At 46.8% G+C, this 17,397-nt stretch overlaps 1 protein-coding gene across 3 annotated transcripts in view; it reads left to right on the top strand.

Annotated features, from left to right (window-relative positions):
- Window positions 1–387: 387 nt before the first annotated feature.
- The window catches only part of zbtb21 (zinc finger and BTB domain containing 21), a 63,873-nt gene continuing 46,863 nt past the window's right edge, over window positions 388–17,397 (top strand). For 2 of the 3 annotated variants that reach the window (XR_015080899.1, XM_086007224.1), the window contains exon 1: window positions 515–594. Coding sequence is in view for 1 of the 3 variants with exons in the window: in XM_086007225.1 (XP_085863351.1) it covers window positions 455–574 (120 nt within the window). In the remaining 2 variants the exon portion in view is untranslated. Of the gene's footprint in view, window positions 595–17,397 lie in introns of all 3 variants that reach the window. The other variant, XM_086007225.1, reaches the window with a different exon arrangement.

Raw genomic sequence — 17,397 nt, 5'->3', positions numbered from 1 at the left:
GCCTTCCACCCTATCACAGACCTTCCCTGTTGTCTGTTTCTCCCCTCTCCCCGCCCTTGCTTAAAATTTGTTACATCTCTAACTTTTTCCAGTTCTGACCAAAGGTCATCGACCTGAAGCGTTAACTCTTGTTTCTCTCTCCACAGATGCTGCCTGACCTGCTGAGTATTTCCAACATTTTCTATTTTTCACATTAAGAGATTTGTGCTGTTCGCTGACCACATAGGCGCACTGTATCATCAACATTTCAATTTGTGTCTATAGATCAAAAGAAAGACCTGTCGGTTCGCCTTTAAGAATTTTTTTTTGAGCGCGGTCCCGGCCAAAGCGCTGATTGACAGGCGAGATTGGAAGTGACGTCTGGAGCCCGCCTTTCACCGCTTTGAGCCTCGGCCAATCAGAAGGCGGCGTGCGTGACGAGCGGCCCATGGAATGACCTCATCCCTAGTGTGGGATGACGTCAAATTCAAGATGGATGGAATCACTGCGGCGGCGCGCGGCACCAAATTCTAAAGCGAAAAAAATAACAACCGGAAGCGGGGATCTCACGGCGACTTTTTTTTCCCCCCTCAAAGTCTGAGACACCCGGTGAAGGTGAGCAATTACTGAATTTATCGTAAGCGCAATAGTGGAAGTTCTCCAGACTTGTCTCGTGTGTGAGGGGAGAGAGAGAAAAAAAACGCGGCCTGCCCTGACGTAACTCCGAGGCGGTTTTTTCCTCCCATCCGGGAGCAGCGGCGTTTGGTTTGTGGCCCCCGACCTCCCCACTGCGCAGGCGTCACTCGCCGGCCGTGACGTCTCGACCCTGCGCGCCTGCGCACCGGGACGCGTGAAGAGGGGGGCGAGGCCGGATTGTCAACACTGCGCATGCGTTATTCATTGACCCTGCTGGGTTGGGGAGCGCATGCGCGCGCGAGAAAAATAGCAGAACTATATGAGTTGGTTTTCCTTTCTGTTTATTTATTTTAGTGTTGCGCGGTAACTTTTATCCCCTGTTATTTTTGAATGGCTTTACCAAATTCCCAACTGTTTCGCCGGAAACGGTAGTGTAGTGGTTATGTTAACTGAACTAGTAATCTAGAGGTAAAAACAACAAATGCTGAAAACACTCAGCAGGGCAGGCAGCATCTGTAGAGAGAGAGAGAGACAGAGTTCATGTTTCAGGTCCATGACCCTTCGTCTTTCCAGCATCTGCAGTATTTTGCTTTTGCATCAGTAAGCCAGAGGCCTGGACTAATGATTCCGGGGACATGAGTTTAAATCTCACCAGGGCAGCTGGGGAATTTTAAATTCAGTCAATTAAATAAAAAGCTAGTATCAGTAATGGTGACCATGAAACTATCAGCTTGTTGTAAAAACCCATCTGATTCACTTTAGGGAAGGAAATCTGCTGTCCTTACCCGGTCTGGCCTATATGTGACTCCAGACCCACAGCAACGTGTTTGACTCTTAACCCTCTGAAATGGCCCAGCAAGCCATGTGGTTGTTTAAGGGTAATTAGGGATGGGCAAGAAATACCAGCCTTGCCAGCAATGCCCACATCCCGTGAACAAATAAGAAAAAACGGTTTTACCTATTATACAGGGGAGCAACTAAATCTTCATGAAGTATTCCCATTTAAAATGCATTGTCTTCACAGCGCCAGGGACCCGGGTTCGAATCCGGCCTCGGGTGACTGTGGAGTTTGCACATTCTCCCCGTGTTTGTGTGGGTTTCCTCCGGGTGCTCCGGTTTCCTCCCACAGTCCAAAGATGTGCAGGTTAGGTTGATTGGCCATGATAAATTGACCCTTAGTGTTAGGGGGATTAAATACGTTGGGTTACGGGGATAGGGTGGGATATGTGTTGGTGTAGGGGTTACGGGGATAGGGTGGGATATGTGTTGGTGTAGGGGTTACGGGGATCGGGTGGGATATGTGTCGGTGCAGGCTCGATGGGCCGAAATGGCCTCTATTTGCACTGTGGGGTTTCTGTGATTTTGTGATTCTGCCCCAGCCCCCTTCTCCTTCCTCCTCCTCCCCCTTTTTGACAAACTGCATTCCTTTTTGAAATCCGCCCCCCTCCCTCCCTCTTTCTGGTGTTGCATTTGAGATTTAAGATGCATTTGTGACTTTGAGATGTTGCAAATGAAATCCAGTTCTGTCTGCCTGAAATTGGCTTTTTATTATTGAACTGCTTTTGGCAAAATATGCAGTGAAAAGGATTTTTAAAAGGGGTTAGTCTTGTGTGTGAAACCTAAATCCTGCAGTGAGATCCTAGTAATATCCTTATTTTTACTTTTAACGTGCTTTGTTGTATTTTAAATGAAAACATAAAATCCCTGTGTGAAATACAACTAGAAAATTCATGTGCGTTTGTATTTACTTTTGTACATCAAAATGTTGTCAAGTGAATTGATTTAATCATTGATGTGTATTTGATTACTGTATGCATTTTCAATAAACTAATCAAATCTCAATCTACAAAGTGGTTGAATAATAATCTTGTGCATATAGTTTGATTAGGACAGTCATTATACAGGTTTACTAAACTTGTCAGTTAGTCAAGGAGGAAGGAATTCATGGATTGTAAATGTTTGTGTTGCCGAAGATGTACTGTATGATGTAAAGTCCACTTAGTAATATTTCAGTAGTTTTCAGACTCCGCTATGCCTGGCTGAGGAGCTTGCCCTCCGACAAAACTCCACGGTATGCTTCACTTTCGCTAACTGCAATATTCAGTTTACTTTGCAATACATTTTTTTTTCTTAAAGTTGGGCAAGATTATATTGTCTTTGCAACCTTATGATGTCCCAAACGCTTTACAGCCAATGAAGTACTTTTGAACTGTGGTCACTGTTGTAATGTTAAAATATTGAATAATCCCCATTCACCATTTTATGTGAATTGAAATTAAAAATGCAGTTAGACTACAATTGTAGAATCAGTGCAAAGTTGTTTAGCTTCACCCCATTGCTGCAGTTAGAGTAAACACAGCCTGAATCTCGAGTCAGAGCCCCAACTGATACAGGAATAAAGTGGAGTAAGACACCCTGAAGGAAGGACTCATACCAACACTAAACTTGTATTGTAAATACACAATAGCATTCTAAAACTACACAATGTAAACAATTTCAATCCAGTCTGCAGTTTATGTTTATTGAATTTCATTACTGGCAGACCAGGTTTGAAATTAAGGTACCAAAGCAAAATACTGTAGATGCTGGAAATCTGAAATAAAAACAGAAAATGCTGGTAACACTCAGCAGGTCAGGCAGCATCTGTGGAGAGAGAAACAGAGTTAACGTTTCAGGTCGATGACCCTTCGTCAGAACTGGAAAAAGCTGGAGATGGAACAGGTTTTTAAGCAAGTGTAGGGACAGGGAAAGGGGGGAGGGGAGGGGAGGAAAGAACAAAAGGGAAGGTCTGTGATAGGGTGGAAGGCAGGAGAGATTAAGAGACAAAAGGTAATGGGACAAGTTAAGAAACAAAAGATGGCTCTCCAGCTTTTTCCAGTTCTGACGAAGGGTCATCGACCTGAAATGTTAACTCAGTTTCTCTCTCCACAGATGCTGCCTGACCTGCTGAGTGTTTCCAGCATTGTCTGTTGAAATTAAGGTAGCTCAACCTCACCACCACCACCTCTCTCGACCCCTCCCCTCAGGTTGAGGTCGTCCAAAACTCTGCTGCCGGGTCCTAACTTTGAACCAAGTCCCGTTCACCCATCACCCCTGTGCTCGCTGACCTGCATTGGCTCCCGATTAAGCAACGTTTCGATTTTAAAATTCTCATCCTTGTTTTCAAATCCCTCCACGGCCTCGCCCCTCCCTATCTCTGTAATCTCCTCCAGCCCCACAACTCCTCCCCGCCGAGATATCTGTGCTCCTCTAATTCTGGCCCCTTGAGCATCCCCAATTTTAATCCACCATTGGTGGCTGTGCCTTCTGCTGCCAAGGCCCTAAGCTCTGGAATTCCCTCCCTCAACCTCTCCGCCTCCCTACCTCTCCTCTTTTAAGACGCTCCTTAAAATCTACCTCTTTGTCCAAACTTTTGGTCATCTGCCCTAATGCCTCCTTATGTGACTCGGTGTCAAATTTTTGTTTATAACACTCCTGTGAAGCGCCTTGGGACCTTTTACTACGTTAAAGGCGCTAAATAAATACACGATGTTGTTGTTGTAGAGGCCAAGACTGCAAAATCTGCTGACTCTAAAATATGTCCCGTGGTACTGCTAATCAAACCATCAATATTTTTAAAAAGCACAATGCATTATTACACTCAGAAGAAGTGTATAATCAGCTATCAATTTGTATTATCTTTTTTCTGGATTGTAGAAGAATTAGTTAAAGAGCTCTTGAGTGTGTTGACCACTATTTGTCCTGCCAATCAACAATTTATGCAATTACAGGGATACTGTACAAAGCTTTCCCCTCCCTATCGCCTACTTCGAATTGTGTCAGATCCCTTCTAGCATCAGAAACCAAAGTGTTGCAGTGATTGTGGGGAATCTGTTGTGTAGTTTATGCCCCACAACTATAAAAGCATGTCGCTGCACAAAGCAGGCCAGTACAGATTTTCCAACTCGCTCTTGTTTTGAGGCTGTCGCCCACACTTTGATGTTATCGCCTTCTGTTTTTTTTTGTACTCGACCACATTTGACAACAACTTGCTATTAATAGCATAAAAATCAAAAAGTAGGCCAACAGTTAATCACTGAGACTTAAAGAGTAATAGAATTCAATTAACTATCTAAATAGTCTTAAATATTATAATGGGGTTATCTGCACACTTTGTGATGCCTCTTCATCATTGTGTGTTGTTGTGTTTTATACTTTTAAAACTGTTGGTTGGAGGCAGCCTGGCAATGGAGATTTTGTGGAAAAACCCATGGTTATGATGTAAAGTTCAATTCCAATAACATGAATGAGAAGAGTGGGCTGTGTGTGTGTTTTTTAAGCTGTTTGGAAATGCATCTTGGGTTCCCCCTTTATAACATGCTGCTAGTTCAATCTCTAGTTAAACACCCCCAAAAAGTTCTATATTTGTAAAACTTGTTACCAGTTTTCATTTCTAATTTTTGTATTGAAGGCTCAAATTGCATCCTGTTATGATTATCCATATTTTAAAATCTGATTGAACTAACCTGATTGACCTAAAGTCAGCCTATGTTCTATACTGTCTAACTTATCCAAATGGTCAGCTAGCTCTCCCTCTTCCTCCCACAAGAATCCTGATTCAGTGACCTCGAGCCTGGTTAAGTACTTCCATTTGAGATATTAAAAGCTGCTTTTCTATTGCACTCGTGTTGCTTGCTCCAGTGCACAGGTCTCGCACAGCACTAAAGTAAACTGGCCAGCAGCTGAGAAGATCCCATTTTTAAGAGAGTCTTCCCAGCCCCAGGCCTCAGTGAATCTTGGCAGGTTTACTTTGGTATTGCCCCAGGATGTGAGAGGCCCACACGTCTGCAACCGGTAGCATAATTGCATTCTTAAAAGCAGCATAGGCAATGCGTTGTGTCGGCCATTTCGTTTGTTGAGTGATGCTATAGGTTGCTGCTTATATTCACGCAGACATGAAGGTGTTCTGGTGGTAGAGGGTCCTCGATATTGCAACCTAGGTTGGATTGGGTTTTCACATTGCAAACTAGATTGGGTGTCAATAGGAAATGTTTATTCTTGTTGAAGTACAATCTCGTGAAGCATTTTTTCTTGTCTGGATGTACTGTACTTAAAGCAGTTCTTGGATCGTTCAACTTCATTGGTAATTGATCATCCTAAAAACTGTGATCTGTTAACATAATGCCATTGCAAATGCAGAGACCAAAAGGAAATATGTGGTATGCTCTTTGTTGCTGGATCCCGAGACCAGTATTTGTATAGAGCAACATGAGGCAACCAGACACGAGCTTTACTGCTGGATTCAGGAAGCAGGAAGATTCCAAAATCGCAAATGATGGTCCCGGAGGATGGCTTAAAGGGCTGTTTGTGATTTAAACCGACAAAGGACCGTTTCCTGAATTTTATGGGAGCAGAGCCTCGAGAGTGAAATGACCCACTGTGAACTTTGCAAAGGACCATTTAGCAGTATCACCAAACCTTAGTTCTGTTTCATAGCCTTCTTCAAATTGTGGGGAAAAAAATACTGCGATTCAGCTTCGCCTGCAAAAGGCCAGATCTGCGTGTTGATATTTTGCATGCCAAAGTAACTAAAAGTTGGGAAGAGCATAGGTAAATTCTGGTATTCAGTTAACTGCAATTAGGGTAATTGTCAAGCATGTGAGGGACATCACACAAAGTAACACAGCTTCCAGGTCATGGGGGGACAATCTACTGAAAGAGCAAACATTTTTAAAGGCACGAATCGTAACTGGGTTGTGAAAAGAAAACTACTTTTTATTTTAAAATAGAGTATTCTTAAATGGTATAAAATTATGCACGTTTATTATCTTGCATAAGAATTAGGAGCAGGAGTAGGCCGTACGGTCCCTCATGGCTGATCTTCGACCTCAGCTCCACTTTCCCGTCCATATCCCTTGATTCACCTAGAGCCCAAAAATCTCTCGATCTCAGCCTTGAATATACTCAATAACTCCGCATCCACAACCCTTTGGGAAAGGGAATGCCAAAGATTCACAACCCTCTGACTGAAGAAATTCTTCTTGGAGGGAAAGGAGATACAGGAAACTTTCGATTTACCGGCACCTAAATAACCGGAAATCTCGGTTAACTGGCAAAATTCAGGAGTAGGTTCAGGTAAGTTTTACTTCATATTGTACTTGCCTTCCTCCATCTGTTGCTGTGTAATTGGATGTGGCTGCAGCTGTTGCTAAGCTACAGAGACGCTTGGAACTTGTGGCTATTGTTCTGCACCTGTTGCTAAGCAACAGGGTTTGTTGCTTTATGCAGAGCTCTCAGCTCTCCGTATCTTTTACTATAGCTCTCGGTTATCCGGAATTTTTGATGAACCGGCACCACGTCGGTCCCGTCGGTGCCGGATAAAAAAAGTTTCCTGTATTGTGTACCGATGACGTGGAAATACTTAAACAGGACCTAAAACTCCTGAAAAGTTAAACCAAATCAAATTTATTCTAGAAAGCATGTGACATTGGTCACATTTCCAGTGGTTTTAGTGGGAACATTCTAGACCTGTGCTTATTATCTCTGGTCAAGTTGATTTGTATTAGCTGCAGATAAAACAACAGAGGAGTCAAGTGATGTGATGAGTTTGAAAAGCTTGTACACCATATGAATTATAGGAAACCAGTTATAGAAATAGACAGCACAGCCCATTAGAGCCTAATTGAAATAATGATATTCCATAAAGCAATATTAAAATTGTGAGTGAGACGTTGATGAGAGGTTAATAGGTTTAACCGGCGACTGTATTACACTAGCGGCAGCTGTGATTAAGTAGCAAAGTAGAGATCAGACCGTTCCATGTTAACACCATTTAAATACTTGTAATTTTTATGACCTCAAGCATGTTATTATCTACAACTGATTTGAAATACATTAGTGCTCACCAGGTTAAGGGATGTTAGTACTATGGAATGTATTGCTAACATCTCTTACCTTGATGAACACACAAATATCAGCATCAAGGTACAAATTTCATTTCACAAATGCTGCAGCCAGAGTCGGGGCCCAGGCTGAACCCTGAATAAAGAGGAGTGAGACTCCCAGGAGGAGGCAGTCTTACTGTGTTTCGCTTCAGGTCAGTTCAGGCCTTGACACCTGATTTTACAATCCAAGATAAAAACAGAAAATGCTGGAAATACTCAGCGGGTCAGACAGCATCTGTGGAGAGAGAGAAACAGAGTTAACGTTTCTGGTTGATGACCCTTCGTCAGAACTAGACAGGGTTAGAGATGTAACAGTTTTAAGCAAGTACAGAAGCAGGGAAAGGGGGGAGGGAAGGTCTGTGATAGGATGGAAGGCAGGAGAGATTAAATGACAAAAGGGATGATGGTGCGAGGCAAAAGGAGATGGAAATGGGACAAGTTAAGAAACAAAAGATAGGTCGAAAGGAGGTGTAAATGGAAATATCATCAGCAACAGCAGAGGTTATTATCTGAAATTGTTGAACTCAATGTTGAGTCCAGAAGGCTGTAAAGTGCCTAATAGAAAGATGAGGCGGCACGGTGGCATAGTGGTTAGCACTGTTGCCTCAGCGCCAGGGACCCGGGTTCAAATCCGGCCTCGGGTGACTGTGTGGAGTTTGCACATTCTCCCCGTGTTTGCGTGGGTTTCCTCCGGGTGCTCCGGTTTCCTCCCACAGTCCAAAGATGTGCGGGTTAGGTTGATTGGCCATGATAAAAATTGACCCTTAGTGTTAGGGGGGATTAAATACGCGGGGTTATGGGGATAGGGCTTGGGTGGGATGGCTGTCTGTGTAGGGACCGGGTGCTAGGGTTTGGATGACCAGCCATGATCTCGTTGAATGGCGGAGCAGGCTCGAGGGGCCGAATGGCCTACTCCTGCTCCTATCTTCTATGTTCCTATGAGGTGCTGTTCCTCGAGCTTCTGTTGAGTTTCGTTCGAACAGTGTAGGAGGCCGAGGACAGAGTGGTCCGAAGAATTTTTTTTTTACAATCCAAAGGTTTAGTGTTGGTGTGAAGCGGATGCTTTGCTAACCCATACAACTTGTAGTTTGAATGCACTGTAAAGCTCCGTCTACTCTGCCCTAACAATGTGCCCTCGGCTCCAATCTCAGAAGAGCATCCTGTACCAGTGTGACAATTATTCCATTTCCCAGTAGCCCATCTGAATGAGGTTGACAATTACCTGTCAATTAATCAACCAATTGGGATTGCGTGAACCAGAAATGTCTCGTTTGGATGCCCCGTCTTGTATCACAATATGTATAGTTAAAGGTTGTAGTTGCTTCTTGTAAATATGGTCACCTTCAATGTGTACATGTCTGCTAAAATCACCATGATCCATTTTCATGCTTGTTGGATGCGCATTACAGAAACTTGGTTCACAAGGGTTGTTTGCCAATGTAATTAATTGTCTGGTAAAAACTGAAATTGCTGGAAATCAGAAATAGAGGCAGAATGCTGGGAATACACCAGGTCAGTCAACGTCTGCTGTTCTCTAAAAGCACAAGACTCAGCAGGAAACGAGACTCATTTGGTCTGATGGCTGTGCGGTACATTCCTTCCACCCCTGCTCCCCGCTACCATCACTACACCTCAGAACTGGTTCTCAGTGCAGAAGGAATTTTGTTTCTGTGGGCTGCTTAGGTGCTTACTATGGAACCTTGTGAAACATAAGGTTTCAATTAATGTTCTAATTAATCTAATATGTCGAGATGTTCTATTTTGGGATTTATCCATCAGTTAGGCAACAGACTAAGAACTAACCTTTCCAAAACTGCTGTCCCACAAAATGCAAACCTGGAAAATCAGGAAATAAGAAATCTAAGCACAAATAGAATTCATTTTCCACGGCTTCATGGATGAGATTGGGATTGCATGAACCAGAAATGTCTCATTTGGATGCCCCGTCTTGTATCACAATATGTATTAAAGGTTGTAGTTGCTTCTTGTCCACATTGAAGGTGACCATATTTACATGTCTGCTAAATCACCATGATCCATTTTCATGCTTGTTGGATGCGCATTACAGAAACTTGGTTCACCAGGATTGTCCTAGAATAAGGATGGAGTGCAGTGTGTATCTATGCAAAAACAGCTGTAAAGTATTTGCAAGGTATATTGGGAAAATAATTCCAATTGGAAGCAGGGAAGACTGAAGCCAGCGTTATGTCCCTGGAAAACTGTTACTGCCTTGTCACTGATTCCATCCACCTCCCTCGCTACTTACTCGAGCTGAACATAACTGTGTGCAGTCTTGGTGCGCTGTTCATCCCAGCGCTGAGCTTCAAATCTCTCTCCCATTCGTCACCCAGCCCACTTATTTCCACCTTCAGAACATTGCCTGTCTCTACCGAACCTCGTCTCTGCCACTGCCAAAACCCTTATCCATGCCATTGTCACCTCCGGACTAAATTCCAACTTGTCTAGAACTCCTCTGCCCACATTCTGACCTGCACTAAATCTAGTTTGCCCATCACCCCCTTTCTACTTGGCTCCCCATTCCCGACACATTGAATTTAAAATCCTCATCCTGATCTACAAATCCCTGCACAGCCTCCCCTCGTTGTACTTCTGCCATCTCCTTCAGTCCAACGTTTCTTCCTGTGCCCTCCAGCCCTCTGATTCTGGGCATCTGTTCCTTCCCCTCTCCCTTCAATCCTCTGTTCCATCATTGGTTGCGGGACCTTCAATTATCTCTCTGGAGCTTCCTCCCTAAAAGCCTCTGCCTTTCTATTTCCCCCCCCACCCCCCCACAACACCTGTAAAATTCCCCTTAAACCCCATTTGTTTGGCCAAGCCTTCGGAGATAACTACCCTACAAAGGCTCCTGATTGTCACTTACAGCCAAAAGATATGGTACACATGTGGGAGTTTGTCATCTGTTTTTCAAATCCAAGTATCAACATCTCTGTTACAGAAAAAACCATAAAAGCAGCAAGAAATCCTTAAATTTATATTATAAAGGATATCTGATCTCTCATGACATTGCTCACTCCTAGCCTGGAGCACAGTTTTACTGTTTAGTACTAACCTGGCCCGTCCCTTTAAGGCCATGGGTGCTTCCTGCAAAAGAATTCTCTAGCTCGATCCTAAAGTCAATTAGAGTTTCATTACTGTTTGGTGAGAGGAGTTAACAGGTTGCCAGGTTCTTGTAAACTCTTAGTTCTAAGTCAGAAAAAAAGTGTGCCTTTATTTTTAAAATGTTTTTGACACATTCAAGTGTGATGTCTGGAGGTTGTCAGGCACTCGCCAAACTTGTCTGTCGTGCAAATTGCACCTGTGCTTTTTTTATAGATTGGCAAAGGGCCATTCCTATCAGTTCATAAATTTAATTCCTCAGGTTACAAAAAACGAGTGAAGGTACAAATTTATTCATTGGATTTTATGGTGTGAATGTACTAACCCTACATACAGAACGAAAGAGAGGACATGATCACAGCTGGAGAAATAAAGAAAGAACTTGCATTTATCTACTACCTTTCACGCCCTCCAGGTATCCTGAGGGGCTTAGACAAATCTCCAGGACCTGATGGTTTCCACCCCAGGTACTAAAAGAAATAGGTGAGGAAATTGCAAATGCGTTAGCTATAATTTTCCAAAGCTCTCCGGATTCAGGACACGAGATGATCAAAAATGAAAGCGACGGAATTGGAGATAACTCTGTGACATGGGTTGTAATTGGTTGGGAGGTGAGAGACCGGAGGGATAAAGGAAACATTCTCTCATTGGTGGAATGTGACAAGTGATGTTCCACAGGGCTCTGTACTGGGGTATTCAGCTTTTCACCATATATATTAATGACTTGAATGAAGGAATAGAGAGGTGTATATAACCAAGTTTACACTATTTTAGGAGGAACAGTAAGTTGAAAGGGTAGGAAGTTACAAAAGGACAGACAGATCATGTGAGTGGGCACAACTATGGAAGGTGGAGTTCAATATGGGGAAGTGTGAGGTCATTCACTTTCGATCCAAGAAAGACATTGGAATATTTTCTTAAAGGTAAGAGACTAGGAGCTGTGGAGGAGCAAAGGGATTTAGGTATCCAGGTACACCACCTTGATTTAAAAATTCTCATCCATGGCCTTGGAATACCCTCCAGCCCTACAACCCCCCGAGATCTCTGCGTTCCTCCAATTCTGGCCTCTTGAGCATCCCTGATTTTAATCGCTCCACAACTGGTGGCCGCGCCTTCTGTTGCCAAGCCCTTACGCTCTGGAATTCCCTCCCTAAACCCCTCTGCCTCTGTACCTCTCTTTCCTCCTTTAAGACGCTCCTTAAAACCTACCTCTTTGACCAAGCTTTTGGTCATCTGCCCTGATATCTCCTTATGTGGCTTGATGTCAAAGTTTGTTTGATAATCGCTCCTGTGAAGCACCTTGGGTCATTTTACTACGTTAAAAGTGCTAGATAAATGCAAGTTGTTGTTGTAAAAGCTAGTGTATAGTTACAAAAATCAATCAAAGAGGCTAATGGATTGTTGGCCTTTATCTCAAGAGGGTTGGAATATAAAAGTAAGAAAGTGATGTTACAGTTGTTTAGGGCCTTGGTCGAACCCCCATCTGGAATTCTGCATTCAGTTTTGGCCACTGCACCTCAGGAAAGATATATTGGGCTGGAAATTGCGGTCGGAGGCTTCCCGCGGGCGAAGGCCCACGAACCGCAAGAAAAGTCCGCACCTAGCTGGTGCCTTCGAAGACGCGTGAAGGCCCATGTATCCCAGGGGCACACGCGGTTCGCAAGCATCCCTGGGATCACGTGGGCCAGCCCAACCAATCACAAAGGGAATTCCCATTTTGCCTATGGGGATTCCATTTACGTACAGAATCCCCATAAGCATGAATAGGAATCACATCAAAAACACACTTTCACCCCACTTAATTTTTAACTTGTGATGATTTATTTTTATTTAATTAAAATACAATTTAATTAAAGACTTGAAACAAATGTGATTTTTTTGAAAAATAAATTTAAACATTTTTAAAGGGGCCAAAAATAACCTAAACTAATTTTAAAGGTTTTTGAATGTTTAAATTTTTTAAAAAATTATTTAAATATAAACCCTTACACTGGTTGAAGGCGGCCTTACGCCTGCTTTTACCAGGCATAAGCGTTTCATGGGCATTCGCTGGGCAGTAGCTGGGCACCCTGCACCAGCGAATGTCTATTTCCTGCGCATGTGGACGATCTGTCGAGCTGAAACTTGACAGATCGCGAGTTCCAGCCTATCGCGTATGCGGAAACCCAAAACTTGCGGGGCACTTACGACCGCATACGGGCCCCAGAAAATCCAGGCCTTTGGCCTTGGAGGCGATACGGCACAGAATTATACTGGGGCTTAAAGGGGTAAATTTTGGGGCTAGGCTTCATTAGCTTGACTTGTATGCCTTTGAGTTTGGAAGCATAAGGGGTCATCGAATCAAGGTGTTTAATAAAATAATAAAGGAATTTGATAGGATATATACAGAGAAACTATTTCTTCTGGTGGGGGAATCCAGAAGAAGGGGCTATAATCTTAAAATTAGAGGTAGACCAGTTGGGAGTGAAATCAGGAAGCTTTTTTTCCACAAAAACGATAATGGAAATCTAAAAACTCTCTTCCCCCCAACCACCCCCCAAAAAAAGTCTGGCTGCTGAGTCAATTGAAATTTTCAAGACAAAGATTGATGTGCTTTTGTTAGGTAAAGGATATGGAGAAAAGGTGGGTAAATTGAGTTGAAGTATAGATCAGCCATGATCTAATAGAATGGCTGAACAGGCTTGAGGGGCTGAATGACCTATTTCTGGTCATGCTTCACAATCAATTACTTTTGAACTGTGTTGTAGACAAATGCAGAAATCAATTTGCGCAAAGCGAGGTCCCACAAACAGCAGTAAAAGGTGGTGCTGCTTGAATGGCCACTTGATTGGCCAGGATACCAGGAAAACTCCCTGCTCTTCAAAAAAGTACCATGGGATCTTTTACTTCCACCTAAACAAGCAGACGGGACCTCAATTTAATGTCTCAACTGGAAAACCGGATCTTCCACAATATATTGCTTCTTCAACGCTGCACTGAAGTGTGAGTCTAGATTATAAATTCAAAATTCTGGAGCGTGGTTAAGCCCACAACCTTCTGATACAGTTGAGACTGTTACCACCAAGCCAAGGCTGACCCAGTAAAGAGAATGAGATTCTGCTATGAAATTCTACCGTGAACAGGGACAGAGACAATACAATGGAAAGTGAGTCATTTCAAGTGTTCTTCAGGCTAAGCAGGTAATACAAGTTGAATAGTGGAATGTTGTATTTAGTTTAGTTGCCATATCTCCAATTAGGAAATGGATGTATGGGGAGGGGAGAGTAAAAAGAAAGATTTGCACTTATTAGCACCTTGTCAATCTCTCAAAGTGTTTCATATACAGTGAATTGACTGTAGGTAGGCAGATGTGCCTGCCAATTTGTACATAGCAATGAGGTGAGGGATTAACCTGTTTTTGGTGGTGTTGGTTAAGTAAGAGCACTGGGAGAGTTCATCGATTTCCTTCAGATAATACCATGGGCACCTCGGCATCCATCAGATTTCAGCTGAATGACAGTACTTCCAATAATGTTGCACTCCCTCAGTACTGCACAAAATTGTCAGTTTAGATTATATTGTTGAGATACCGCAGCAAACGTGGGAGTCGAGACCAGAGCTAGTAAAACACAACTGCTTTTATTCTACCTCATGGCAAAGAGGAACTGGAAAAGCCCGCGCATCCACTTAAATACTCCCCAGACAGGAAGTGCTCCCGGCAGCCTGTCCCTGCGGGAAACAAGTTGCTGGAGGAAAGGGCCCCCGGCTGGGGGCGTCTGCTTAAACTGTCCATGCCGCCGTGAGCGGATTATGTCCAGTGGTGGCGTGTCGCCACAGAGCTCCCCCCAGAATCCGCTTAGGAGGAGTGGACGAGTCGTGACGGTGGTCTGATGGTTCTGCCGCAGCGGCTCTGAGTGGTCGCCGGTCTAGTTGGTGGGGCCGGGTGGTTCGCCACCGGCTGTGCCGGCTTGCTGGCGGGACGGCCTCTAGTTGGAGGCCGGGCCACGGGGACCTGTTCCCCTGGTTCTGTGTGTGCTGGTTTGAGCCGGTCGATGGAGACTGTGTTGACTCTGTCACCGAGTCGCAGCTTGAAGACCTTGTCCCCGGTTTGTAGTGCCTCGTACGGTCCGTCGTACGGGGGTCGCAGGGGCCCGCGGTGCGCGTCGTGTCGCACGAAGACGAAGCGCGCCTGCTGTAAATTTGGCGGGACGTGAGGTGCGAGTTCGCCGTGTCGGTTGACCAAAAGTGGGGCAAACTGCTGAGCGGAAGAGAAAGAGTTGAGCCGCTGCTGTTCGGCCGACCAAGGCGTGGTAGCCTCCGGAAGGAATTCGCCTGGGACGCGCAGCGGTTGTCCGTAGACTAACTCCGCTGCCGAGGACTGGAGGTCTTCCTTGACCGCGGTGCGTAGGCCTAGTAGCACCCACGGTAGGCGGTCAGTCCAGGTACTGTCCTGCAGGCCGGCGCGGAGTGAGGCCTTGAGTGACCTGTGGAAGCGTTCACAAAGCCCGTTGGCCTGCGGGTGGTACGCCGTGGTTCGGTGGAGCGTCACCCCGAGGTTGCATGCTGTGGCCGTCCAGAGTTCGGAGGTGAACTGGGCGCCTCTGTCGGAGGTTATGTCGGCCGGTACGCCGAACCTCGCAACCCAGGTGTTAACGAACGCCCTGGCGATGTCGGCTGTGGTAGTGGAGGTCAGCGGCACTGCCTCAGGCCAGCGTGTGTAGTGGTCGACCATCGTGAGGAGATAAGTTTGGCCTTGCGATGGCGGCAGAGGACCGACGATGTCGACGTGTACATGGTCGAAGTGGCGGCTGGGTACCTCGAAGTCTCCCAGGGGTGCTTTTGTGTGCAGCTGTACCTTAGCCCGTTGGCAGGCGAGGCAGGAGGTGGCCCAAGTCCGAACATCTCTGCTGAAGCCGCGCCAGACGAAGCGCTGGGAGAGGAGTTTGACGGATGCGCGGGAACCCGGGTGGGAGAGCCCGTGGAGCGCGTCGAAGATGCGGCGGCGCCAGGTTGCAGGGACGACTGGCCTGGGTTGGCCGAGTGAGATGTCGCAAGTGACTGCCGTGGCTTTGGGCCCGTGCGCGACCTTGGCTAGGCGTAGCCCTGGCAGGCTGGTAGCCGCCGAGAGGAGGTCTGGGTCCGTGAGCTGGGCCGCTGCTAGTTGCGCGTAGTCGACCGCGAGGTGATTCGCGCAGATGGCGGGATGGGAAAGGCAGTCGGCGACAACGTTGTCTCTACCGGAGACGTGCTGGATGTCCGTAGTAAACTCGGACACGGCCGCGAGCTGGCGCTGCTGCCTAGCGGACCAGGGTTCGGTGTGCTTGGCCATCGCGTATGTGAGCGGCTTGTGGTCCACGTACGTGGTGAAGGGGCGGCCTTCCAGGAGGAACCTGAAATGGCGGACCGACAGGTGGAGCGCGAGAAGCTCGTGGTCGAAAGTGGAGTATTTGACCTCCGGGGGGCGCAGTTGGCGGCTGTAGAAGGCAAGTGGCTGCCATGCGCCATTGACCCACTGCTCGAACACGGCGCTGACCGCGTGGTCGGAGGCGTCGGTGGTGAGCGCGACCCGGGCATCGGCCCTCGGGTGCGCGAGCAGGGTGGCGTCGGCGAGCGCGTTTTTGGTGGCGTCGAAGGCGGCTGACGTGTCAGTGGTCCAGGCTACGTCCATCTTGCTGGATTTACCTTGGAGGGAGTCGTATAGGGGCTTCATGAGGGCTGCAGCTCTGGGGATGAACCTGTTGTAGAAGTTCACCATCCCGAGGAACTCCTGGAGGCCTTTGATGGTTGTGGGGCGGGGGAATTGCTGGACGGCCTGCACCTTGTTGGGCAGGGGGACGGCCCCAGCAGGGGTGATGTGGTGACCGAGAAAATCGATCTTGATTAGGCCGAATTGGCACTTCGCCGGGCTGAGGATGAGCCCGTGTTGGGCTAGGCGCCCAAACAGGGTGCGAAGGTGTTCGAGGTGTTCCTGTTTGGAGGAGCTGGCCACGAGAATGTCGTCTAGATAGATGAATAGGAAGTTCAGGTCCCGGAGGACTGAGTCCATAAGGCGCTGGAAAGCCTGGGCCGCATTCTTGAGGCCGAAGGGCATCCTCAGGAACTCGAACAGGCCGAATGGGGTGATGACAGCCGTTTTGGGGATGTCCGCGGGGTGTACGGGGACTTGGTGGTAACCGCGCACCAGGTCGACCTTGGAAAAGACGGTTCGTCCGGCCAGTCGGGCCGAGAAGTCCTGGATGTGTGGCACCGGGTATCGGTCGGGGGTGGTGGCGTCATTGAGGCGGCGGTAGTCCCCGCAAGGGCGCCAGCCTCCGCCGGGCTTGGGGGCGATGTGGAGGGGCGAGGCCCAAGGGCTGCTGGAACAGCGGATGATGCCGAGTTGTTCCATGGTGGTGAACTCGGCCCGCGCGATTTCCAGCTTGGCCGGGTTGAGTCTGCGGGCGTGGGCAGAAACTGGGGGGGCCGGTGGTGGGGATATAGTGCTCCACACCGTGTTTGGCGGCTTTGGCCGAAAAGGTCGGGTTAGTGAGGGCGGGAAACTCGGCTAGGAGTGCCGAGTAGTCGTCCGTGGCTCTGGCGAGGCAGTAGGTCGTCAGGCCGGCCGAACGGGCCGGGGTGAATGCGCCGGGGATGGGGGCCATAGTGTTGATGTCGACGAGGCGGTGCCTCGGAATGTCGACAAGGAGGCCGTGGGCGCGTAGGAAGTCGGCGCCGATGAGTGGGCAGAGGACCTTGGCTGTGAGGAACATACAGCGGTAGCGGC

Source organism: Somniosus microcephalus, chromosome 14 (genome assembly GCF_052327205.1).
Source record: "Somniosus microcephalus isolate GS21.2 chromosome 14, FLI_Smic_1.0, whole genome shotgun sequence".
Taxonomy (NCBI): Eukaryota; Metazoa; Chordata; class Chondrichthyes; order Squaliformes; family Somniosidae; genus Somniosus; species Somniosus microcephalus.
Note: the sequence above shows the minus strand (reverse complement) of the source record. Positions and strands in the feature narration are given on the sequence as shown.